Source organism: Salvelinus alpinus, chromosome 1, assembly GCF_045679555.1.
Source record: "Salvelinus alpinus chromosome 1, SLU_Salpinus.1, whole genome shotgun sequence".
Lineage (NCBI taxonomy): Eukaryota > Metazoa > Chordata > Actinopteri > Salmoniformes > Salmonidae > Salvelinus > Salvelinus alpinus.
The window spans coordinates 67,140,494-67,166,538 of NC_092086.1; the positions used below are offsets into that span (position 1 = coordinate 67,140,494).

The 26,045-nt window shown below is 41.1% G+C and overlaps 3 protein-coding genes across 4 annotated transcripts; all 3 read right to left on the bottom strand.

Moving 5' to 3' along the window:
- Window positions 1–705: 705 nt before the first annotated feature.
- On the bottom strand, window positions 706–11,401 carry LOC139583593 (NEDD4 family-interacting protein 1-like). The gene is made up of 7 exons (XM_071414849.1): window positions 11,241–11,401; window positions 4,239–4,326; window positions 3,831–3,961; window positions 2,898–2,985; window positions 2,561–2,685; window positions 2,198–2,264; window positions 706–1,549 (listed from the first exon to the last, which is right to left on the bottom strand). The coding sequence occupies exons 1-7, from the start codon at window positions 11,268–11,270 to the stop codon at window positions 1,446–1,448; spliced, it is 633 nt and encodes a 210-aa protein (XP_071270950.1). The 5' UTR covers window positions 11,271–11,401; the 3' UTR covers window positions 706–1,445.
- Window positions 11,402–11,678: 277 nt separating this feature from the next.
- On the bottom strand, window positions 11,679–19,757 carry endou2 (endonuclease, polyU-specific 2). Its single transcript, XM_071414882.1, has 7 exons — window positions 18,586–19,757; window positions 17,946–18,106; window positions 17,239–17,359; window positions 13,749–13,870; window positions 13,412–13,524; window positions 12,258–12,411; window positions 11,679–12,043 (listed from the first exon to the last, which is right to left on the bottom strand). Exons 1-7 carry the CDS (start codon window positions 18,764–18,766, stop codon window positions 11,774–11,776), a joined length of 1,122 nt encoding a protein of 373 aa, XP_071270983.1. The 5' UTR covers window positions 18,767–19,757; the 3' UTR covers window positions 11,679–11,773.
- A 150-nt stretch (window positions 19,758–19,907) lies between these two features.
- Window positions 19,908–25,928, bottom strand: rnf14 (ring finger protein 14). 2 transcript variants are annotated; one of them, XM_071414863.1, is made up of 8 exons: window positions 25,773–25,928; window positions 25,036–25,194; window positions 24,794–24,924; window positions 23,587–24,111; window positions 23,279–23,507; window positions 22,940–23,112; window positions 22,699–22,829; window positions 19,908–21,146 (listed from the first exon to the last, which is right to left on the bottom strand). In XM_071414863.1, exons 2-8 carry the CDS (start codon window positions 25,184–25,186, stop codon window positions 21,086–21,088), a joined length of 1,401 nt encoding a protein of 466 aa, XP_071270964.1. In that variant the 5' UTR covers window positions 25,187–25,194; window positions 25,773–25,928; the 3' UTR covers window positions 19,908–21,085. The 2 variants fall into 2 exon arrangements, with proteins under 2 accessions (XP_071270964.1, XP_071270971.1); XM_071414870.1 differs by lacking the exon at window positions 25,773–25,928 and adding an exon at window positions 25,418–25,727.
- Window positions 25,929–26,045: the final 117 nt, after the last annotated feature.

Consider the following 26,045-nt stretch of genomic DNA (forward strand, 5'->3'; position numbering starts at 1 on the left):
GGAAGATTTCAACCCACTTAATCAAACCATTTCTCCATGTTTCACCATTATAGTTATTTTGCTGCTTAGTGCACAGGGTTGGGGAGTAACGGATTACATGTAGTCAATTACATGTAAGGGATTACAAAAAAAAACGATAACTGTAATCAGTTACATTACTTGCAAAAATATTGTAATCAGATTAAATACTTTTGAAACACATGATTACTTTGAGGATTACATTTACATTCAGAAAGGATGTTTGCGAAAAAACATCTTTGACACTTCTGTTTCACATGATTCCATGTTTTATTTCATCGTTTTGATGTCTTCACTATTATTCTACAATGTAGAAAATAGTCAAAATAAAGAAAAACCCTTGAATGAGTAGGTGTCCAAACTTTTGACTGGTACTGTATCTGTGACCAACAGATGCATATCTGTATTCCGAGTCATGTGAATTCCATAGATTAGGGTCTAACGAATATATTTCAATTGACTGATTTACTTACACAAACTGTAACTCACAAAAATAATTGTTGTATGATGCTTTTAGATATTTTTGTTCAGTGTAAATGAACAGTTATCTTAGCCAATTTGCCTGGGATTCTCCTTGAAATGTCTGAAATGTACTGACAAACCCTAGCTACAAGGTTCTAGTGCATTCCTCTACCACTGTATTGACTAGGATTTCCAGAGTAAAAATTAAGCTTGAATACAAAATCATTCTGTTTTCTCCACATTGAAGGCTACATCTTGAAAAGACTAACTTTAATATCATTATCATACACATCAAGAACATCAATAGATTTCACTCAATGCTCCTATTCAGACATAACTCCATGGGTAGTTCCACAGGGTCAGCATAGAGCCGAGCTGTCTCCATATCAATATAGAGCCGAGCTGTCTCCATATCAAACACTTTGAAAGAGGACAGAAAAAAGATAAAGACTGCCCCCTATTGTTTAACAGGAACAGTACATGCCATTGTTAAACAGATAATACAAATTATATAAATCAAATCAAATTTTATTTTGTCACATGCGCCAAATACAACAGGTGTAGAAGTACCGTGAAATGCTTACTTACAAGCCCTTAACAATGCAGTTAAGAAAATATTTACTAAATAAACTAAAGTAAAAAATAATAATAAAAAAATAAAACAATAAAATAACTATACTGAGGCTATATACAGGGGGTACCGGTACCGAGTCAATGTGCGGGGGTACAGGTTAGTCTAAGCATTATTTATACGTCACAGACTTGATTGCAATCAGCACTTGAAATAAACCACTAATGATTGAATAGTTACAGAATTGTCAGCTTCCACTAGTTTACATCAAGAGACAGAAATTATTTTGTCCAATTTATCGGCAGCAAAACAAGAGGTGTTTCCTCTCTGTTTTTCGTGATGGAGTTGAGGCCAGATAGCGAACTTTTCTAAAGAAGAGCTCATATTTCCCCTTTTAGTAGATGAAAAGGACTCTGGTTCGCGAGAGACTAGAAAACGAGTCTGCCATTTTACGGATCTTGGCGTAGTTGATGAATCCTCTGAGGAAGAGCAAGAATCCTGGAGGACAGAGAATACAGTAGATTGGGGCAATAAGGGTCACTGTTATTTTAGCAGGATTTAACAGTAGTTCTTTTTCTTTTTCAATAATGTTTTTTGGGTTAGCACTTCCCAACTCCCAGCACCACAAACAAGATAGTGTGTGTTAAAGGTGCACTATGCCGAAATCGCTCTGCCATTTCCTGGTTGATAAAATTCGAATAGTTCGCCTAATTTCAGTTTGTGACAAAACCCACCACAGCCAGTGTAGAGAACCATTGTACTAGCTAAACCACTGTGAAATATCTTCTCCAGAACCAAAAATATTGTATATTTAGCTGTTAGAAGCTGGTGTACAAAACTGAAAAGTAAAAGACGCAAAAACAAAACTTAAGAATGAGAAGCATAGAAATAGTGCACATAGAACACATATGCCGCTTCTTTGACTTGCTTTCAATGAGAATGACGTATCTATAACACACATTTCTATGTGAGTCTCCCAAAAAGTTACATATCGCAGCTTTAACTCTTCTATAAGGGTCACTGTCATAATGTATTGGATTTATGCACACTATCCATTGAATAGATACCTTTACACCAATGCTACAATGTTTCTGTATTTACATGTCTAGTACTACAAATGAGAAAGACAGAACTGGTTGTACTTACCCAGTACCAGGAACACCCACCACAGCCAGTACTGCCCATCAAAGTACCCAGGGAAATAGGTGGAGAACTGGGGAGAAAAATAAATAAATAATAATCACACAAACATAAAAGATAAGTGGACTGGTCATAGTAACCATGAATGTGATCTGGGCTCTGGAAAAGGGAAACCTACACCAAACTGAAGTGCTTTGCCATCAGATCCCTGCCACTAGATGCTTCTTATGTTAAGGAACCACAATCTACTCTGACCAAAATATCATTACATATCATTTTAATAAAGCATTTATTTGTTGTAAATAAATATCAGGGAAACCTTTGTATACCACCTTTACATCTCAGAGAGGGTTGGTAGGGAAATCTTACCCGGACAATGAGGATCCACTTGATGAGTGACAGGCCGAAGCCAGAGATGGCCCCGTAGCGGCCTGCTGCCGAGGTGGTCAGACAGAAGGACAGGAAGAAACCGATCCAGTTGAAAAGGAATGCCACTAAAGTGGAGGAAGAGGGGGAAAGAGGCTGTGTATATGGTCTACTAGGATGGGCTTTCTCCTCACAATATAACATTCTACGATCACATCAAATATCCATCAAATACTTTTATTGTGAAATAAATACATTACATGACTGTTCTTCATTTCGCTGTTGTGTACCAACCCCAGTCCCAACCAAGGAGAAGATTTTACTTCAAGATGTGACTTACTAAAAAAGGTCAACATGAAAATGCCATCGTTCCCTATCCGCAGCTGTTGTGCATCCTCAAAGTCATCCCTGGCTACAAAGTCTTCATCCTGCAGAGATAGAGATAAACATACGGTAGAGATCATTATCAAGTCATTTTATGATGGAAATCCTATTAAAAAGGCTATATCAACAAAGAAAGGAAACATTCACGCTACAAAGTACAACTCCTTCTCTTCATTGACCCTTCGCTTTACATTTCTCTAATGTCGTGGACGGAGAAGGCATTTAGCTGGAAAACTGCTTCAATTTAGTTGAAAGAATAACATAACATTTGATGTGCCATCAGGAAATGCGCCACTAATACGCTACAGGTCGACAGACAGGTCTCTGCAAATGGCTGCCACATCTTTGCCTAACGGTACTATTCCATTCCACACACTTCCACCCCATTACTGTACCTCCAGTGCACAGAAAGTTCATCAAAAGTCCCCAGTTGTTCCCTGTGCTGTACGCAAGGCAAGCAGTATGTGGCAAAGAAACACAGACCAGTCATTTAAATGGGATGACAAGGTATGGCAAAACATTTCCCACTAGAGGGCATAGATGAGCAGTCTCAATATCTGACAGTGATTATTAGGGTGTCTGCCGACAATGTATGACTCACCATTTCAATACACTATACTGAGTACAGTATATCTACGCACACAACCATAGTTAAACAGGTTTGCTTTGATATTATATGCAATTAGATGCAATGGGGTTCATGGTGTTATATTCAGAAACTAGCCTACCTCCAGCTCTAAATGTAAACAGTACACAAAACAGAAGTGAGGTTGGTTGGGGAGATCGGACACACCTTTAAAAATATATATATATATATATATATATATAATATAGTCTGGCAAAACCACAAGGGAGGATTACGTGGAGTTTGTAACGGTGGGACACTCACCCTTCCAGCCACCAAGGGAACATGAGCCTCCGCCTTGGTTCTCTCCGCCTCGTCATAGGAAGGGAGCGTTGTGGCCACGTTGTATGATGGTGGATTGGGGAAACCCCCGTTTTCTTTGTTGTCAAAATAAGCTAAGAGAGATAAATAAGTGAAATTGCGGCGCATAAGCTGCTGTGTTACACTTCAGTGATATCTATCCCCAAATGGTGGGCTAATTGCTGTAACAGCATAGGTAAACCTAACGCTAGTAGGGATATCTCCTCTGTGTCCTAACAAAGATACTTGATGGTCATAGTCTAGTTCTGGACTGTGTAATGTCCAATGTCTCTTGGAGTAAAGGTAAGGACATTGATTCCCAGGCCAAACCATAGTGCTGCACTGTGATGTGTGTGTGTATTGTGCTTTTACCTGCATTTTCTTCTGCAATGCTGCTGTAAGGGGGTGGGGCATCGGCTGCCACCTGGAGAGCCTCCTCTGGCTCCTCTTCATTGGGCAGCTGCATGGGGGAGGAGTCAGTACACTGGTTAGGCCTAGATGACCGTGAAAACGTCAACATGACGTAGAGAAGAAATCAGTCCAAGCACTATTGAGATGTAGCCTAAGGAAAACAAGCTAGCTAAGCTACAGGGTCAGGCGACTCCATATTATAGCAGACTTATGGACAAGACACACCATAACGAACACCGGCCGTGTGCAATATATCACCTGCTGGGTGTCAATGAACGATGGCAATTCAGCATGTAGAATCGTCAGGAAATGAACTGAAAATGAAGGCCAATGTTCGGTGGTCAGATGAGATAGGACGGTTGCCCGCTGCACAAGGTCGACGTTGAGATGGCATTTTCCCTCTTACAGGGTCACGCTAGGATTCAGCCAAAGATAGTGGATAAATAACAATGTCTTACTCAGGCTGTTTATCATTGAAGAAATGTTCAAGTTCTGGTCTGCTTAACGGGGTGGTTCTCCCATAGCACCAATGCAATAGCAGCTGGGTCTGGTCTGCTTAGTTAATTGACTTTCATTGAACCAGAAAACATGAGCAAGTGGGATGTTTTACTTCCTCTTCCGTCTCTGGTTCAGCATTACTCTTTGATCAGACCTCACATGACCTAGCTACTCATGTAACAAAATGGCAAGCAGACACCCACTGTTCTCCATTTTGGTTGTATAACAGAGATTGTTGTCCTCTTCAACCCCCCAATAAATGTTTATATTGTATCAGTATGCAGGCCCATCAGTTGTCATGTGAACTCATTACTAACTTCCAAGAGGATTAGGCTCCAGAATATTGGTGAGTTCAGGCAGAGAAATACAGTCCATAGATGGGGCCAGCTGTCACCTACACTGTATAAAATGGTAGAAATCGCACCAAAGAATGTCACTTGTGATAATGAGCTAATATTGTTGATAAGGGCAGTCATCAGTTTCCTACTTACACTAAACCTAGCTGTAATGGGAGATAAAGGGATCAAATTCATGGCTAATATTGCACTAGCCCTCAATAGACTTCACCTAGCTACCTAGTCCATTCACAGACACCAACTACCTTTACCGCTTATTGATGAAGGCATCTTTTTATTTTGCGCCCTGGTGCTCGCTCTAAAACATTAACACCCATCACTTGCGGTACGGTTTTGGAAACATAAGGAATGACCAAAAGTATGTGGACATCTGCTCGTAGAACATCTCATTCCAAAATCATGGAGTCGGTCCCCCCTTTGCTGCTATAATAGCCTCCACTCTTCTGGGAAGGCTTTCCACTAGATGTTGGAACATTGCATTCCATTCAGCCACAAGAGCATTAGTGAGGTTGGGCACTGATGTTGGGCGATTAGGCCTGGCTCGCAGTCGGCGTTCCAATTCATCCCAAAGGTGTTTGATGGGGTTGAGGTCAGGGCTCTGTGCAGGCCAGTCAAGTTCTTCCACACCAATCTAGACAAACCATTTCTGCATGGACCTCGCTTTGTGCACGGGGGCATTGTCATGCTGAAACAGGAAAGGGCCTGCCCCAAACTGTTGCCACAACGTATGCTGTAGCGTTAAGATTTCCCTACACTGGAACTAAGGGGCATAGCCCGAACTATGAAAAACAGCCCCAGACCAAACTTTACAGTTGGCACTATGAATTGGGGCAGGTAGCGTTCTCCTGGCATCCACCAAACCCAGATTTGTCTGTCAGACTGCCAGATGGTGAAGCGGGATTCATCACTCCACAGAGTGCGTTTCCAATGTTCCAGAGTCCAATGGCGGCGAGCTTTACACCACTCCAGCCAACCGACGCTTGGCATTGTGCATGGTGATCTTAGGCTTGTGTGCGGCGGCTCGGCCATGGAAAGCCATTTCATGAAGCTCCAGACGAACAGTTCTTATGCTGACATTGCTTCCGGAGGCAGTTTGGAACTCGGTAGTGCGTGTTGCAACCAAGGTCAGACAATTAATACGCTCTACGCGCTTCAGCAGTCGGCGGTCCCGTTCTGTGAGCTTCTGTAGCCTCCCAATTTGCGGCTGAGCTGTTGTTGCTCCTAGACGTTTCCAGTTCACAAAAACAGCATTTACAGTTGACCGGGCAGATCTAGCAGGGCAGAAATTTTACAAACTGACTTGTTGGAAAGGTGGCATCCTATGACGGTGACACATTGAAAGTCATAGCTCTTCAGTAAGGCCAATTCTACTACCAATGTTTGTCTATGGAGATTTCATGGCTGTGTGCTTTTTATACACCTGTCAGTAATGGGTGTGGCTGAAATACCCGAATCCACTAATTTGAAGGCATGTCCACATACTTTTTTGTGTGTATATATGTATGGGCAGGCATAGGCTATGGACAACCAACCCAATTGCATGTTATCAACCGCAATTTGAATGCACAGAAATACCATGATGAGATCCTGAGGCCCATAGTGAGGCCCATTTCTTTGAAGGTATCTGTGACCAACAGATGCATATCTGCATTCCCAGTCCATAGATTAGACTTAAATGTATTTCAATTGACAGATTATTTTTGTTCAGTATATATGGTGTGTGTACGGTACCTGTTAGATATTGGGGGCTTCCTGGGATGTGATTTTGTATGTTATTGCTGTAAGAGCGAGTTAGCTAGCATGCTTTAAATTGTAACAATCGCATTAGCCCCTGCTAATTCAGTTATTCCCATGCTAACAGACGAATCACGGATCTACAGTGTCATGACTTGCCTGTTCGGGTCAGGTTACCGTGGACCATAATCCTACAGAGATATCTCTCACACCCACCAGCGGGGGAGAGATCGAGAGGTATGGAGGCAGGGGGGGGGGGGGTTTATGACAACTCCCGCCCATTGTAAATCTTAAGGCAGCAGAAAAAAATCCCTTTTGTCCTCTCAGTATGGAATGGAATGGAATGTATGATGGGCCTATGGAGAATCTACCTCTGAACAGTAACATACAATAAATGGACTTTAGGACAATATGTTTCGTCAATCAAAATGGTAGTAGTGACGATAGATGGAACATGAAAATGAATGTCGTTTTTGTTATGTTATTAAAAGTTAAATGACAACATTACAATGAAAACATTGTAACTTGAAGAGTTTTCACACTATGTACTTGATGTTTGCATACTGTACGTTGTGTGGAAAATTTCCAGATCAAAGAGAATGTTTTTGTAAAGACGAAATGTGAAGATAGTTGTCTAAATTGGATCTGAGTAACTAGTTACGCCCAGAGAACTTGCCCTAAAGCCGGAAACGCCCATTTCTGACCCAAGGGTATAAAACATGCGAGTTAAGAATTAACATAGCAGACTAATACCCTGACTACACCGCTTGCGTCGCGTGCGTTGCAAAATAAATTTAAAAATCTATATAATTCAATTATTGCGCGCGCCAACTAGCGTCTGCGTTACCAAAGGCTAAAATAGAAGTCAGTTCTATTTGTGACACAGATCGTGCTGGAAGTCCTGCCTCTCTCATCTCCTCATTGGTTTATAGAAGCAGGTACCCATGTGCCATTTCCTCATTGGTTATACCCACGTGGGTGACAAAAGACGAACGAGGTCAGTGGCGGTAATGCACCTAATTTATGAAACTTGCCAATCGCAATATAAAGTACAGAGAAGAAAAAGCCTGGAAGGAGGATGACTAGATTCGGTTGACCGTTTTATGTGTGGATTAATTGTCGGAGTAGACGACCTTGTGCATTTCAGGTAAAATAACAACTCAATGTTTATATCCCAGGACAAATTAGCTAGCAACAGCAAGCTAGCTAAATAGGACAAATTAGCTAGCAAGTGCAAGCTACATCTACACAGCTGATTAGCTGTCCTCCAAAGAACCCTTAAGGACACTGACATCGTGAGGACAAACAGAGCTACACCCGGTAACCGAACCGAAGACGTGCCGTCATCAGAGAAGTCGGAACCAGGTCCACGAAGAGACACCCCATCGGAGACCTTCAACATGTAATTAGATCATTATATTCTGACCCATAAGAGCGGCAGTTCGGAGCAAGGTTAGGGTTCAAAATTGCATAGTTGACAAACGTACCCAAGTGTGCTTTTCTCTCGTTCTCTTACTCCCGCTTTTGAAATCCCCATTTTGTGTAACATGTGTCATATTCTGTTGGCCCGCTAGGGACCTGTTTCATTATAGTAAGTTCTAATCAATAGCCTAGACTATGTGTTTGTGTATCTTATATTATCATTTTAGCTTGTTAGTAAATAAATAATCAACTCAATTGGTGTGGAACGGACTTATTTAGTGGGACTCGGGTTTGTGCAGATTCCCGGATTATGCGACATTCAGAATGAGACTGTAGAGAAACTTAATTAATTAGCGACTGTTGTAAAAAAAAAAAAAAATCGATATTCTGATATTCTTTGAGTTCATTTGGGAAATAGAAACTCAATAAAGCCAAAACTTTTGCATGGTGCTCCAGGTTAATTTGTTAATAATTACCTGATTCATTTAATCACGTAATTGTAAACCGTTAATCATTCGATGAGCAGCAGTCGTCACATTAAACAATACAACGTTACGACAACAGCCATCAACATAGACTGAGTGTACAAAACATTAGGTACACTTGGTCTTTCCATGACAGACTGACCAGGTAAATCCAGGTGAAAGCTATGATCCCTTATTGATTTACTTGTTAAATCCACTTCAATCAGTTTAGATGAAGGGTAGAAGAAAGTTTAAAGAAGGATTTGTAAGCCTTGAGACAACTGAGACATGGATTGTCTATATGTGCCATTCAGAGGGTGAATCGGTAAGACAAAAGATTTAAGTGCCTTTGAATGGGTTATGGCAGTAGGTGCCAGGTGCACCGGTTTGAGTGTGTCAAGAACTGAAACGCTGCTGGGTTTTTCACGCTCAAGTTCCCTGTGTTTATTAAGAATGGTTCACCACCCAAAGGACATCCAGCCAACTGTGGGAAGCATTGGAGTCAACATAGGACAGCATCCCTGTGGAAAGCTTTTGACACCTTGTAGAGTCCATGCCCCGACGAACTGAAGCAGTTCTAAGGGAAAAAGGGGAGCAACTCAATATTAGGAAGGTGTTTCTAATGTTTTGTACACTTAATGTAATGTTGTCCTGCACATCTAATGTGCTTCCTTGTGTCAATCGTCAGATACTTACATGTATTGTATTTTATACTATTTTTGTCATTATTATGTTTGATTACAAAATACCCAGTCTGATATTTACATTCAAGCATGAATCACGAATCTACAGCCACTGTCAGAAGAAACACCAATTAACTGTGGTCGCTGGCTGAGTAGTTATTTCTTTAAAAACACAACACAAGAGACTTACAAAATACGATTACATAGTTAGACTGGTGCTGAGACCAGTCTTGTCTTCGTGGGACATCTGTTACACTAGCTGACTAAATCTCAACATCACGATTTAGGATGGAGTTGAGCGGCGACTAGTGTCGGCGGATTTGAGCTCCGAGGTCACATATAATTAAGTTTTTCTCATAAACGAACAACGGATTTCTGCACTTAAAGAGTAACCCCTAACCAGCAATTACACAGAACGTCATGTGTAATATTGGGTTCTTTTTACGTGCCGAAATGAGTCGTTTTTGATAAAAACGTATTGTTATGCGATGTCTGCGCTCCAGTTCTGTCAGCACACACTAGTCGCTGCTCAACTCCATCGTAAATCGTGGAGTTGAGGTTAATCGCCTATTGAGTAGCTAGCTAGTGCAGGGCTCTCCAACCATAATCTAGCACACCTGATTCTAATAAGGAACTGGTTGACAAAATAAACCAGGTTAGTTACAACTGGAGTTGGAGCGAAAACCTACAGGAGGGTAACGTAAACTCACGTAAACTCGTACATCGCCTTGGTCTGTACAATTGCCCTTATTTTAGTGCCCCAAAAACCTAATACTTCAGGATCAACTGTAATGTCAATACCATTGTAAAGCACAATTTCTCCCCTTTCCAACATGATCAATTATATGACCTAAACGCTGGCAGTTTCTGCATAATTCAAGCAGGCAATGAGCCCTGACGGGTCTTTTTAAAAATGGCGGTTGGAGAAGCGAAGCTAATGCGTGAGAAGGAGAGATGTTGTGTGGGAAAATAGCTTTTTTTCACTCGATCTGTCCAACTTATCACCTTATTGCATCTAAAATGTAAATAAAACACTATAAAGAGTTTATATAATGTGTCATTACATACCTATTTGAAGGTTTGTGTCGAATTTGAATCGGGTTTTTAGGGCGGTGCTAAAGTGATCTTAGAAGTAAACAGCGGCTTTGAGAATGATGATCGCATGCAATGATGACGCAAAAAATGACTAGGTATCCCCCCCTTACCCCTGTCACTGTCCATTTCTTGTTTTTAAACGATGAGAGAAGTGCTACACCTGGTGGAGAGAGATTGTAAGACAGAAATAGTTGCTTTATGCGTGCTGTACTTTATGACATGACACGTCACGATGTAACGGAGGGTCCGTTTTTTCAACTTTTCTCCAATACTATAGATCCATTACCATGTCGATCAACGCTTGAATAGAAACCTAGTTCACACCCCGATGTTGAAGTCAACACAGTCCCATTAGTTTTCTTTGTAGCCTCGTTTGAATGTTGCGGTTGCGCACATTTGTACGGAATGGGGTGAGTTTACGTTAGCTTTCCAAGGACAGGGTTGGAGAAGCGAGTGTGTACAGTAGTTAGCAAGGCAAAACATCACCTACAAATATTGACCAAGTTAAATAAAATGTATTACTAACCAACAAAAATGACTAGCATTTTAATTTAGCTATAAAGCATCATGACGTGTTGATATTAACTTGTAAACTGACGTTGCAGTCATGGTGCCATCACAAAACAATGAGGCCTAGATCCAACCCATTACCAGTGTTTCTTAGTAAACAAACCACAGTTAGGTAATGCTTGCTAGCTGAAACAAACTCACCTGCTGATATCGAGCACACGGCTCAGCCATACTAATATGTACAGACTCAAATCTTTGAATTTAAACAAGCGATTGTCAATGTATTCAATACAGAAAGAATAACGGAAACAAAAAACTATTGGGACGCTATCTGCTCAAGTCCCTCCCCTCTTTCTCTGCGAGCTTGTTACGTCAATACTCCAAAACTAGGTCACGCATCCGCTCTTTACTCTACTGCCCCCACAAAAACACAGGCATTGACAGTAAAATAATAACCATCCATATTCCAGTTATTGTACATTTTGGCTTAGAGTGGCAATACTATGTGTAGCCTACTCACTGTATTCCACTATTCAAAAACTAGAAAGGTGAAATAATAGAGGTTACCTCTGAAGATTACATGCTGTGCTGCCAGGTCTTCTAGTTGAGCAATAATGAATACAGCAACATAACACGTAGTCTTGTAAGATGTATTGTATCTTTATTTAAAATAAAAAAAAGACTAAAACAATACTCATGACACTTGGGTGAGAGTGTATTTGAGTCCTGTTTGATTAGTTTTTTTGTTTTTTTTGTTCATTTTGATATTTCACAAGAACAGGGTAAGTTGTGCCGATATGCTTCTGGTTGTAGTGGTGACAGACAATATCCACCTCATAGATACTGAAGAACACTTTGACACGCTCATTGGGTGAGACCAGGAAACACAGGGTATAAAGGGCAAACTCAAATTCAGGACTGACGCCAACGAAGATGCTGCCTTTGGGTTTTATTCCATTCTTCCAACTGAACTGTAGCGCCAGGATATGCTTGTTCTCGTCAGGCTGGTTTTTAAATAAAAGAGAGAAGAGAGAGACAACAATAAAGACATACAGGCCTACACCCATGGGACTGTCATTCAGTAGGTTTGAAATTTCTCACATAATTTCCAAAGAAATGCCCTGGAATTGTTAACTACCATCTCATCACAGTCACACAACTGATTCAACATGATAATCAAAACATACATTCATAATTTCAGTATTTTTTTTATCTAACCTGAGGGGAATTTGCGTTCACACTGTAGCCTTTGTAATCAATGTGTCCCAGCTTCTCTTGCAAATACAACTGAATCCAGTTATGAAAGCCGATGACTGTGCGGCCCCCTCTGGTCTCTCCGACAAAGACATGCTCAAACCCTGAGGAGTCTGGCCTGGAGGAACATGGGAGAACATCATGAGGCTGGAACATAGACTACTGATTTTACACCCTCTTTCTGAAGGGATGATATTGGGCAGGTCTAATGGAAGCTCATCCACCACTTGCGTGGTGGTGCACATGATGAAATTACAGCACAATCTGCGTGTTAACATACAGTATGAGTGTTACCTACTAAAAATAATAGACTACTCTCTTTCTCCTCCTAGGAATACACAAAGCTAAGTGCAAATCAAGTCCAAGTCGTGCATTGTAATCTCAAATCAAGTCCAAGTCATGCATTGTAATCTCAAATCAAGTCCAAATCATGCATTGTAATCTCAAATCAAGTCCAAATCATGCATTGTAATCTCAAATCAAGTCCAAATCATGCATTGTAATCTCAAATCAATTCCAAATCATGCATAGTAATCTCAAATCAAGTCAAGTCGAGTAACAAGTGTTTTTTTCCCAAGTCTCTAGCCTGAGTTTAATTTGGTAATTTTTCCCCCTAGATATAATGACTAATGTTCAAGTAGCTGTCTTTCGTCTACTCATTGAATGAAATAGCGGCCAGCCATTTTCATTTGTCTCATACAGTAAAATAAGATATCAAATTCTGACAAAGCGGTACAGAAACAGGCATTTTTAAACAATCCTTTGGAGTCATCAGTCTCAAGTCAAAATCGAGTCCCGAGTCTTAAGGCTCCAAGTCCAAGTCAAGTTTCAAGTTCTTTCCTGCCAAGTCAAGTCTCAAATAATCAAATGTGTGCCTTGAGTCAGACTCGAGTCCATTCTTGAGCTGCAACTCCACACTCTTTGCCATTTGAATAGACTGGCATAAAGACAAAGGAAAAGAGAGTCTGAGGTGATGATACAGCTTTCTCTAATTGTGAATGGATTTTATATTGACTGAGCCTAACCCTAACCAGGAAAGAGAAAACATTTAGCAGCCTAATGATGAATTATTTTGACATCTGAAAAGTAACAGTTACGTAGAGGAGAGTTCCACCCACTTGCTAGCTCCTCGTCTGGCGTACAGCTCAAACCAGATACGGTAGAGCTGCTTCTTGAATTCCGGTAATCCCTCTGGGGAGAGCTGTTTCTCTACTAGGTACTTATGTGCAATCTAAATATGAGAGAAACATATGAAGACAATTTCAATCATGGGATGTTGATTGACTCACTTTCGCTGTTGACGTTCCAACTTGGCCATGGTTCTCCCTGTGAATTGATGTCACACATTTTTTCTGATCACATTTATCTGTGATTTGACTTATGTTCCTTTTCATCTGATCAAATAAATACAGTTTTCTTTTTATCGACCTCTCCACCATATGTTTTAACTGGTACCTTCATGGTGGGCGTTCGAAGCATGCAGTCCAGAAACTTGTGGTTTTCTGCTTCCTCCTCTGGGGTTACAATCTCAGGCTCACCCGTATCACTTTCATAGTTATCCAGTAGAGAGATAAAGGCTGGAAGAAGACATCCAGTTTAGTTTAGAGTGTAGCGTGTGTTCTGATCTAGTAAGATCCCAGCAAATATGACCCCATTGGCCACATGTGGGTATTTGGTGGGCAAGGTGGGCAGGGGCTAGCCCACACCTAGCCCAAATCAGCCCAACATGGGCTAGCCCACAACAAGCCCAACACGGCCTAGCCCACACCAAGTCTAAACCAGCCCGACACGGGCTAGCCTACACCAACCCAGCAAACTAGTGGACACCAGCCCAACATGGGCCACCCCACACCATAACCAACATGGGCTAGCCCACACCAGACCAACATGGGCTAGCCTACACCAAGCCCAGCACAGGCTAGTCTACACCAAGCCCAGCACAGGCAAGCCCACACCATAATGTAGAGGTGGGGGCTCATTAGAATATTTGCAGGCATGGTGTACAAATAACCCCATTTCATGTTGTTAAGTAAAAAAGAATACAAGATAAAAATGGCTAACACCATTCAAACCAATGAGGGTTCAGAACTTTACAGCCAACTATCTTTTAATTCAATTTTTTTTCAGATATAAACGTATAGTTATAAGTTCACAAGTTATTTTTGTGCAACCTTTACTGAGTGTCACTCCAGTTTAAGTGTTCTGTTGTGTGAAATCAACAAAAAATGTATATTGTACACTGCCAGTGATGAAGTGGCTGTGTTTACACAGGCAGACCAATTCTGATCTTGCTTTCACTAATTGGTCATCTGACTAATCAGATCAGCTCAGAAAAAGATCTGATGTGAAAAGATCTGTTGTGATTAGTCATAAGACTAATTGGTGGAAAAAAAGATAATGATTGGACTACCTGTGTAAACGCAGCCTTAGATAAGTGCATATGACATAAGATAAACTTCAATTTTTGTCTGGTAAAAATATGTATGACAGTAACAACTTTGTTATCTTTCTGATACAATGTAACTGGCAGCCGATCCAAAAGGGTGGACTTATTTCAAGTCACTTGAGGGCTGCCCTTGCGCCCACCTGCCCTGGGGCCAATGTGGAGTGTATGGGTAAAAGGCACATCGGCCCAATGTGGGCAGCCTACATGAGGCCAATATTTTAGCCCGCATTGGGCCTACATTGTGCCAATGTGGACATGTTTGCTGACAGGACTAGTTTGTTTTGTCTATCCACTCCCACTGACGTCAGTACACATCCTGTTTGTATCGTGTTCAATCAGTGGTGACCCATCATTCAGGTAGGGCTGAGCCCCACTTGTTTTATTGCCTGTTTTGCATGTTATTTTGTCATTAGTACGTGTCACATATCAGTTCGCAAACAATATAAAAAAATACATAATTTAGTTAATAAAGCTGCATACAAGCATGGTCTATTTTTTGCTTTCTTGAGTTAGGCAGCTCCAAAATGCAGGTGTTTGAGCCTAGCTCAGTGCTTTCTGTGGTTGTGGGGCAGCCAGCGGAAAATACAGAGCGTAGGGGTTGGTAATGTTCTCTAGTTACGCCATAATTGGCGTCACTGCAAAATCTACAGGGGAGAGCTCGAAAATTCAAGCCCCTTGGGTGCTGCATAGATTTACATTAGAAGTGCCCATCCAAGAAGGCTTAAGGTCATTGGCCACATATAAAATGATGCCAGCTCACGTTATATCTACCGGTAGCTTTGATTGGACTGATCATGTCAACATCATACCTTCAAAATCTTAGCTAGCAAGCTAGACAAGCAGTCATCAACATGAATCAAGTTGACAATCTACTGGCAAATTATTTTCAATCCTTGTCATATGAAGAGAAATTATAGATATATCGTATTGGTGCTCATCGGCCATTGGAAATAAACATTATACAACAAGTCGGAAATCGCAAATCCAACATTGAGTGTTTTGGAAGGAATCGGTGGCTAACTGCAAGCGTTGCAAAGCAATCACTAGCCTTCTATTCAGTGGAGAGGGTTTGTGGTCCAAGTCTGGGTTTAAGGGTCTCTTTTCCAAGCTTAAAAGGATAAACATTCACATGCAACACCATGGGCCAGAAAAAGTTGAATACAGTGGCCATGCTGTTAATCCAGGTGCCTTCTGCCGCGTTCAAAACAACTGGAAACTCAGAAATCTCGGACTTCAGTTAGTTCAAGACAACTGGGAACTCTGAAAAAAACTAGCTCCGACTGATGAACAGTCATCCAACTCGGAATTCCAAGTCAGGAACTTGGCCTTCTTCTACAGTAGAGCTTTGACCTGAAGATCACTGACGTCATGTTTCGACCTTGTTTTTTTCAGAGTTCCCAGTTGTCTTGAAAGCACCATGAATCCAGAGAATGCCAGACTATGATGACAAAGTGTGATGACAAAATTTGCCCACAAGAAGGACTGCCACCCCACCTTCCTGTTCAAGTGAGCACCGCACAACAAGGTGAGTCCAAAAATGTATTATATGCTGCTGCATAAATTATGTAATATGCCAGGGAGATACATATACTATAGCTAAGAAAGTAATACTAGGTGTATATTGTGTAGTAAGCTGTTAGTGGCCCATGTGCCTCACCCTAATAATTTTGTCCCTTTCCCCCTCATAACTTAGCCTACTGTTCTGACTTGGTGGTGCACATGTAGCCTATAGCCTGTTTTAGAGAAATATCATAATTTAATATTGTAAGAGCTTTCATTGTTTGCTTATATGCCCCCTTTATTTATCCTATGGTTCTGACTTGGTGTACAGGGAGAATACTGTGAGAACAGCCCATGTTCTGAATTCTGTCGCTTACATTTCAAAAGTGCTGAACAAATATTTATATTGACTACGTCCGTCTTAGCTCGCTCATTAATTTCTTAATCGAAATTACGGATTGCCTCTTATACGCTCATCGTTCCCTTATGCAATAGTTTGTACATCTTAATTGTCAGTAGAACCCACATTTGTTTAAGCAAGTCAGCCATATCAGCTATGTTTTTAAAAAAGGCAGTAAACAAGGCTAAATTAACTGTTTTGCTGTCAGACAAGGCTCCGCTGACTGCCAGGTGTAGCAGTGGTAAGGATTCACTCCATGGTGTTGGAAAGAAAGCTCTGCTGTTGGGACAGCTTTATGTAGGCCCTAACAGTTTGTGGGCACTGTTTGTCACTGTTATAGTGCAATTAATGTATTGTTTAGTGTTGTGGCTTTGCTGGCATGCATTAAAAAAAATGGTTGAGTTTGCTTCACCAAGATTTTCATGCTAAAATCGCCACTTTGTTCAATTATACTTGAACTCCTGCTACTCTCTGCTTATGTAATACATTGCAGATATGACAGAATTTCCAAAGGAAAATAATGATAACACACAGGAAACTGCACGGTTGAAGGCAAAAGTTGATCCCAAAGCTCTAACCCTCACACGTCAGGCCCTTACCTAAGAAAGACTCCTTTTTGAAAATGCGTTCATCGACAAATGAGAACAGAGGATATCCGGCTCCATCATTGTCATCATTCATGTCATCATTCATGTCAGCATTCACAGGCCCAGCTTTCCCCTGCACAAAGCAAAGCAGAGGAGGAAGAGCAAACCAGTTACATACAATATTACAAATGTCTAAGCATTCCCACCAATGATCCAGGAATATATATATATTTTTTTACATTGTAACCCCTTGATGGGAAAAAAAACATGACCCAGTGCCCTATAAAGCTGCAACTCCAGTGTTTTGTTTATGAGAGCCAGGAAATTCTAACAACAGCAGCATGTTTTCACTTGACTTGCATTCTCTCTCTCTCTCTCTCTCTCTCTCTCTCTCTCTCTCTCTCTCTCTCTCTCTCTCTCTCTCTCTCTCTCTCTGTCTGTGGCAGCTCTCTGTCTGTGGCACAGTGTCTAACATGCTATTGTGTCCTTTAGAAAGACACCACAGAGCAACAATCTAGAGCATTTTAGGGGTCTAGATTTGTTCAATGTGCTCTGACCTTCCTCATCAAACAATGCTTGTGGCCTCATGATGTTGTGCAAAAACATCCATTAGTTAATTTGGGGTAAAATGCATCTGTACAATTTGTCACGGGAATGATGTGTATAAAAAAAACATCCACATACAGTAGTGCAATTTGGATCGTTTTCAGTTTTGCTACCTGCAGAGAGATCCGGTAGTCTGTCCCTGGTTTCAGTCTGTTGACGTCTTTATCCCATATATCCTGCACCATGGCTGATAGCTCTCGGTCAGCTTCAATCATGATGTGACTGGTTGGTCCCTCTGTACTCTGCAGGCTACAGCTGACTGTGTCAGGTTCCTCTGGTGTGAAGAAATATCACGTCATGTACAGTGACTCCTATGCTTACGTTGCTATACAACAACTCTAAATGGTGTTGTCAATCCTGCATTCCAACATCTGTACATTATACATCTTCTCAATGTATAAATTACACATAGGCCTACTAAGTGTGGTAAATATCAAAATATATTTTTTTATACCATCCATAAAATTGATATAACACATTTATTGGTCAATCAAGTTATCACGGAGGGAAATGATTCTGTGTTCATCAAGGTAAACAGTTTAAGTGTATGACAATTAACTACATAATACAATTTCCAGACATGTTATCACTGAATCATTCAGTGAACTGATAATCAACACACCAAAAAAAGAGCCATTTACAAGCAAGAATTATTACATTAACAATTTTAGTTCAACATTCAGGTTTTGATTGACACTGTCATCTAATCAGCATCCCACCATCGACGCAAGCTACTCATCATATATTACTGACCTTGTTCAGCTTTGGCCTGCTCACTGGCGTATAAAGAGAAGTGGTCTGTGGGTTTGGAGCAGCTAAGGGGATTCAGTCCTGTGGCCGAATTTGTGTGTGTGGAACTGACCTGTTTGAAAGCACAAATCTTTACTAACATGCTGGGAGGCGCTCCTATACCACGAGGCATGACAGGGGCCATTTTAAAGGGTTATCCACTGTCAGCAACTTTAGCCAAAGGGATTAAACTGTGTTGTACTGACTGCTTTTGAATCACTTGCTACAACATGGACTCTCTTTGTTTCTTTAGTACTGTTTTGTTCTTCTCCTGTCTCTGTGTCCTGTCCCTCCATCACCCTGTCCCCTTCCCAAGTGGAAACACATGGTAATAGTGTGTATAAATAAGATACATTATTATGTGTAATAAATAAGGTCCCTTGATAGGCATGGAGACCAGGGAAGCTGTGTTCCTGCTGAAGGACAGATTATAGGGGCCAGTTCAATCAAAGACAACAGTTACATTGTAGTCTGTGTCTGTAATATCATGACAGTTAAAACAATGCTCTCAATTCTCAAACATTTTGTAGATGAGTGGCATAAATCCAAAACATGTTTTAATACACATCTGTTAAATTCATGACAGGAAATTAAAATATGTTTGCATTCTAAAATTGAAGGTTGACTTCAATAAAAGAAAGGCTGATTAAGTGATCAGGATATAATCGAAGTCAGAACCTTCAATTTCAGAATGTAACCATAATCAGCAACATGTCTAAAACCTCTTCATGTTAGTTCAGTAATTTTGGACCAACAATCATTCTTGGTTTCCTCTGCCACCTGTTTGACTCAGCAATGCCTTCTGTGTTAAAGACAATGACAGCACAGCCCTTGCACACTCTCGTGGAAGGAAAAGGCATTGTATGTTCTCGTTGGAAAGGTTGCGTCCTTTGGATGGGTCTCATCTCATCCCTAATTCAGCAGTCAGCTTTTCAGCAAAGCCAACAGTTAACTTACAAGGGAGCCAATATAACTAAAAAGAGTAAGTACTTTGATTAAAACAATGCCAAAAGGCAGAATTTCGACCAGCAGATGGGTGCGACTATGGGACAAGATATAAGGAACTATAGTTGCATGCAGCGGTATCAAGGTACAAGCACTTTTGCAAGTAGTTATAGGAATGGACTGGAAGTGATTCTGTTATCACATGTTCACTCTTAATACAGTGTGACAAAATAAACAAGGGAGTACATTTGAGTAACTTCATAAAACATGTATTGAGAAAAGGAACACATGAAGAAGGTCCTAAAACCCCTAACATGGGAATGAACACTAAAACCAAAGGGTTATTTATGTATGTTTATGGTTATTACAACATTTTTTAAATTCAGGACTACTGCAAATATCAAAGACTGTCCCCCTATAACATTAACAGATAAAAGTGAAAGCACAATATAACTATTTTAAGAGCAGGACATGTATTTTGAATGTGATTTACATTGATGTCCATTTCCAAATCAGCCTCATTTTCTGAAAAGTTTCGATGAAGATCATAATGTGAGTAGGTAGTAACTAGCAAATGTCAGGGTGGTTATGGACATATCTTTTGTACTGAAACAATGCCATATTTAACCTAATCAACAATGTGCGTCAGAGGAGGCTGGTGGGAGGAGCAATAGGAGAACGGGCACATTGTAATAGCTGGAATAGAGTAAATGGAATTGTATCAAACATATGGAAACCATGCATCAACCCATGTTGTATTAATTCCATTCCAGCCATTACAATGAGCCCTTAATCCTATAACTCCTCCCACCAGCCTCCTCCTGAGTGTGTCCCATTCAAACAAATCATGTTACATGATAAATAAAGTGTACCTATTTGTGAAAAAGGAACAAAAACATACAGAAAAGGACAGTGTGTCTAAAAATCATTTTCCAGAAACATAAATCATATTTCTTGATGGCCATTGGATGAATGTCACATTTGGCAAAGCTTTATTCACCCTTTTTTTTTTTTTTTTACATCAAGCTGTGAGCTCATGGTTTGGATGGTATCCGGGTATACAGAGAGTTAACTCATCATGATTAAAGTGGTTCTAAAGGACAGACATTCAACTGTATAAACATTATCCCAAAATGTTGTCCTCTGTTCTTGATTGTAAGATTTCACCCCCGTATCCCTGAATTTCCTTTTTATATTGAGATTGATAAAACATACCAACGTTATCTGTTCAAATCATCTAAACAAACTAACCCATTAGTTTTTGGTACACTCGCTCACACTCTCTTCACAAGTATTCCTTCAGAAAAATACTGGCCCTGAGTATTTGACTGCTGTATGGAGTAAGGTAATGTGCCTACTTCTAACTGGAATTGCTCTCCGCTAGCCATTCAACCATCAGAAATGACTGATATATTTTGGGTAAGTAAATGCCTGATCAATGATGGTGAGAAATTGTATTGCTAAATCCATGGGCGGTTAAAGTGCATACAAATGAAGCACGCATGGGAGGTATTGCACATCAGTCCTCTTCATCACTCCAAAAGGCATCATCTTCATCAATATCCACACCCTGGAACAGCCTATAAAATAACAACAAAGAAACACAAGAAATTAGTAATTTTTACTCATTAATTAAGAAGCCAATAAAAAAAAAAAGGTTAGATAGACATTCTATGGGGCCGATTCAGACTTTGGAAATGTACGCCTTTCAAACGCACTTCTCAGTAGTTGGTATTTAGAATTACCTTATGGAGGTGCATAATGAGGTTTGCGGGCGTGGTTCCCTTGCGCGCACTAAATACATTTAATTCAACCCCAGAAAACACAATTTGATCAGTGAGTTTTTGTTCAATTAGTTTCTGTTCATTTATCTAAAGCAATCCCTTTAAATACGGTGTTCATTTAATTTGATCGGCCCAAGACTTGAATGTATGGAGAACGCGTTCAGAATATACAAAGATAGCCATGAAAACATATGCATATTTGTCTCCGTTTCAGAACCCATGGATAGATTTAAAAGCAAAAAAAATATTACTTAAGTGCTCCTGAGTGGCGCAGCGGTCTAAGGCGTCACTACAGTCCCTGGTTCGATTCCAGGCTGTATAACATTCTGCCGTGATAGGCAGTCCCATAGGGCCGGCGCACAATTGGAAAGGGGGATACCTAGTCAGTTGTACAACTGAATGCATTCAACTGAAATGTGTCTTCCGCACTTAACCCAACCCCTCTGAATCAGAGAGTTGCGGGGGGGCTGTCATAATCGACATCCATGTCTTCGGCGCCCGGGGAACAGTGGGTTAACTGCCTTGCTCAGGGGCAGAACGACAGATTTTTACCTTGTCAGCTCAGGGATTCGATCCAGCAAGCTTTCGGTTACTGGCCCAATGCTCTAACCACTAGGCTACCTGCCCCAGCGTCGTCCGGGTTTGGCCGGGGGAAGGCAGTCATTGTAAATAATAATTTGTTCTTAACTGACTTGCCTAGTTAAATAAAAATATACATATCGATTTTACTCCCTAGGAGTCACTAGAGTGCGATGAGCCAAGTAGTTTCCTGCCATACTGTATGATTATTTTCACATTAATCTCTAGCGATCATAAGGTAAAATTGTAAACATAGATAATATAGCCTATCGCCTTATCTATATTAATAATCCCATTATCCAAACGAATTATTAATTTACCTAGCTCTTTTAACAATTTATAAATTACAGTACATGGAGAATAGCGTTTTTTATATTGGAAAAAATTAAGTAGATGCTTTTTCCACTTGGAACCGGCAGGTTCGCTCAACTGTATTCACCGTTTCCTCGTGCGTAAAAGTGGTGGAATTATTAGGGAATTAAGTCCAGGTTAGAATAGGATGCATCTGTAGACACACCTCTGCCACACCTGTTTCTTTGATCTCCACCCTAAACGCTTACCTTGCTGGCACTGGTAATTTCCCCATGCTTAAATTCAAGTTCAAAATACGCATAGAGAGAAAAGTGAAATTTAAATTGATGCACGTGTAACTCGCATCTGAATTTCCCCCTATGTGCATAATCCTTATGTATCCTACATCTCAAAAGGTTTCAGAGCCAATTGTCACTGACAACTGCTGAAAAAGGAGGACAATAGCAAAGCCCCTCACTGGTTGTAGCAAGGCGAGGAGGGGTTGTTGAAGTGGCTGTAGGGGTTGACACGTGTGAGCTGGCCCAGACACAACCAGCAGAAGTACTGCTTACACGAGGTGCAAGTCATCTTGTTGCAGCCATCAACCTTCTACACATAAAGACAGAGCAGAGAAGATGATAGATCAAAATCATGTAGGAGCAGCAAAACATATGCATACTAACTAGTTATAAAGCTGTGTAGTGCGGAGAGCAACATACCTGTATATTAGTGCCACAGCGAGGGCAGCCTTTACAGTTCTCATTAAGCCAATCCCTGCTGAAGGATTCCTCCACAGCACGCTGGATGACCCGCTTCCCAAAGCGCTGCTCCATGAACTTCTTCCCCTCGGCACTGGCAGATATATACTCATCCCGCAGGCCTCGCAGCTCATCTACAAGGCAGGAGGTAGAGACCACTCTCAATACCATAACCATTACTCTAACCTACATTTAGATTGACCATCTTTAGTGTATAGATTGTGCACAGCATATAACTCATTAATTGTCAGGTAATATACTATATAAACTATGTAATACAATGTAAACTATTTCCTTTACCTGCTGTGACCTTGCAGTGGGACAGGCCGTGGTATCCCCGTTTGCAGAGGGTGCAGAAGGCGTACTGGCAGGCAGGGCAAATGCCCATGGTGGTGTCTGGCTCCACCATCACAGCCTGGCAGCAGGACTGGCGAGGGCAGTACACCACATCGGCCATCAGATCCAGGCTGGACTGAAGCAGAAGGCGGTCATAACGCGCAAACAACTCCTCCCCGACAAGGAGCTTGACCTGTAAAAAGGGCAGTGCATTAGTCAGTGCTCATAAGATTGTCACAAGAGCTCATTAATGTCACAAGAGTCAAAGTTACCTGTGAGGGTGTAGCCAAGGAGGTGCACTTGGGCTCGGGGCAGTTAAGGCACTGAACGTTGCCATCGCGGATCTGAATCTGGAAGTATTCCGTCATGCAGGTCTTGCAGTACACGTGCTGGCATTCCTTAAAGCACAGGCAGCCCGAGCCCAGCTTCTCCATGAAGCAGATACCACAGCAAAACGCCTTGGCGTCAAACACCTTCTGCCGCTGAGCTTCATCAAAGTCCAGGAGCTGAGGTAGGATATCAGTACGGGGGTCAACCACCAGCACAGCACGGGGGTCCAGCTCCAGCAGGGGCTCCAGTTTGTCCTTCTCCCCGGTTAGACTCCCCGCCCGCTTCACACCAGCCTCACTCCTCTTCCACTCCACCGGAGCGTTGCCCCCCTTGACCACTTCCAGGGGAGACTTGACGTCGAGGAAGGCAAAGGCCTCCTCCTTAAGGAACTGGATCCATGTGAAGAGAACAACACAGCCCTGGTTCTCCTCCCACAGCCCATCCAGGCGCTTGCATAGAGAAGTCATCTGAGGGGGAGAAAGAGAAGGGCTGGTGAGGAGCCTGTAGACCCGACGTTGAATTCTACATCGGGCATAAGTGAGCGTTTGGATCAGGAAAGTTTCCTCTCACAGCATCTACAAACCAGAATGTTGAATAAAATGATATTTTAACTTACTTTACCTGTTGTCCGTGCGGTTGGTCCATTTGCAGGTAGGAATGTGAGAATATATCCACAGGAAAGTATAATTATATAAACTTTTCAAAGCACTGGTAGTGCTTTCCGATTTTTATCACCAGAAGCATGCATAGAAGCATGTAAACACGTACACGAGCTTGGCAAGTATGCATGCATCTCGTGCATGTATTTTCATCTTGTGCGCATGCTTCACATGATAGAAACCTGAATGCACTACCAGCGCTTTGAAAAGTTTATGTAATTATACTTTCCTGTGGATATATTGTCTTACGTTCCTACCTTCAACAGGACCAACTGCTCGGACAACAGGTAAAGTAAGTTAAAATATAATTGTATTCAACATTCTGGCTTGTAGAGGTCATGTGAGGGACAACTTTCCATATCCAAACGCTCATTTATGCCCAACGTAGAATTCAATGAAATTCAAAGTTGGGTTTCCAAGCTAGAGGACAAGGGGAATATTGTTGAAACATGTTATGTGATTTCTTGTCATGTTGATGGGTCTACCTCACCTGGTCCCTTGACAGCCATTTGGAACTTAGTGTATAGACCGGAGATGAGGAAGAAGGGTAGTCAGCAGGAAGTTCAAAGTTAAGCACCAGAGGAGGTAGGAAAGATATGTCATATTCGGTCTGCTTGTTTCCTGTCAGAAACATACAACACATTTGATTGTTCAGGTTTTAATGCTGATTGACAGTTGATTCATTTTAAAGGGACATTCAGTATTAATGGAAAGGAAGGTAAACAGCCTTACCATTGACTATCAACTTGAAACTAGGAGGAAGTTCAAGGCATAGCTGTATCTCACCGCCCTGTGCAGATTTGGCTCTGTGAAACTCCTCTTCATCGTAAATACTCGCTAGAGCAAGCAACTCATCCTCCTGGGCTTCCTGGTCCTCCGACATTTACATTCCTGTGCGGCAACAATAGTAAAACCCGTGAGGCTCTGCGTGATAGCCAATCTCATATTGATTGGTAGTATATTGGCCCTGTCGTGTAATTAGTTTCCAAGCCAATTACAATCTGTAGCTAGCTAAGTATTGCTTTAATAATACAGAGAAGTATAACACCAGCAAATAAACACAGCATTAAAGCTAAAGTGAGAGGTAACAAGGTTAAAAAAAACTAGCTCTTACAACGTTTCAGGATAGAGCAGCATCATCATCATAATAATAATAATGCATGGGTATTTGGTAAGTTAGCTAGCAGGCTGATTAGAAGAAACGTCTAATGTTAGCTAGCTAACAGTTACCTAGCTAACGTTATATAGTTTCAACTAGAGAACCATGTTCTAAAGTGACTATGTAACAAATCTAGCTAGGCCCTGATCTCAAGGGCTGACGACGTTAACGTAACGTTAGCTAACTTTAGCTGGCGAAGTGCCTCTTTAATACTAAGCTATCTACCATGACTAATCAGTCACTGGCGGAGATATATAGAATGACTATTACAACTAGCTATCATTTTCTTAGATCATGTTGTATTATTTACCTTTTACTTCAGCCCCCACAAATTACGTTTTGGTTTTCACTAGTTAACACAGCCACAAAGTCATAAACTCCGCCTATTTCTACAATTTATCTTCTTAAAATCTGATTTTAAACCAAACCTTAACCACACTGCTAACATTTTTGTTTTCATAAATGTTTACGATATTTGTCTTTGTGGCTGTGTTATCTAGAGGAAACCCAGTTTTTGGATGACCACTGAGGTATAACTAAGAAAACGTATATTTTTTATTAACAACAAATCAATACAGGAAGT

What these genes read in the sequence shown, in the direction of transcription:
- LOC139583593 (XM_071414849.1), bottom strand. Translation starts at nt 11,270, where the DNA reads ATGGCTGAGCCGTGTGCTCGATATCAGCAG. An exon ending in CATTGCAGAAGAAAATGCAG is followed by an intron (nt 3,962 to 4,238) that starts GTAAAAGCACAA and finishes TATCTCTCTTAG; the next exon opens with CTTATTTTGACAACAAAGAA. An exon ending in AGTGGATCCTCATTGTCCGG is followed by an intron (nt 2,265 to 2,560) that starts GTAAGATTTCCC and finishes TTTTCTCCCCAG; the next exon opens with TTCTCCACCTATTTCCCTGG.
- endou2 (XM_071414882.1), bottom strand. Translation starts at nt 18,766, where the DNA reads ATGGCCCCTGTCATGCCTCGTGGTATAGGAGCGCCTCCCAGCATGTTA. An exon ending in ACTACCGGATCTCTCTGCAG is followed by an intron (nt 17,360 to 17,945) that starts GTAGCAAAACTG and finishes TGCTTTGTGCAG; the next exon opens with GGGAAAGCTGGGCCTGTGAA. An exon ending in TTCGAACGCCCACCATGAAG is followed by an intron (nt 13,525 to 13,748) that starts GTACCAGTTAAA and finishes TCTCATATTTAG; the next exon opens with ATTGCACATAAGTACCTAGT.
- rnf14 (XM_071414863.1), bottom strand. Translation starts at nt 25,186, where the DNA reads ATGTCGGAGGACCAGGAAGCCCAGGAGGATGAGTTGCTTGCTCTAGCG. An exon ending in TTTCAAGTTGATAGTCAATG is followed by an intron (nt 24,925 to 25,035) that starts GTAAGGCTGTTT and finishes TGTTTCTGACAG; the next exon opens with GAAACAAGCAGACCGAATAT. An exon ending in CCTTGGCTACACCCTCACAG is followed by an intron (nt 23,508 to 23,586) that starts GTAACTTTGACT and finishes CCCTTTTTACAG; the next exon opens with GTCAAGCTCCTTGTCGGGGA.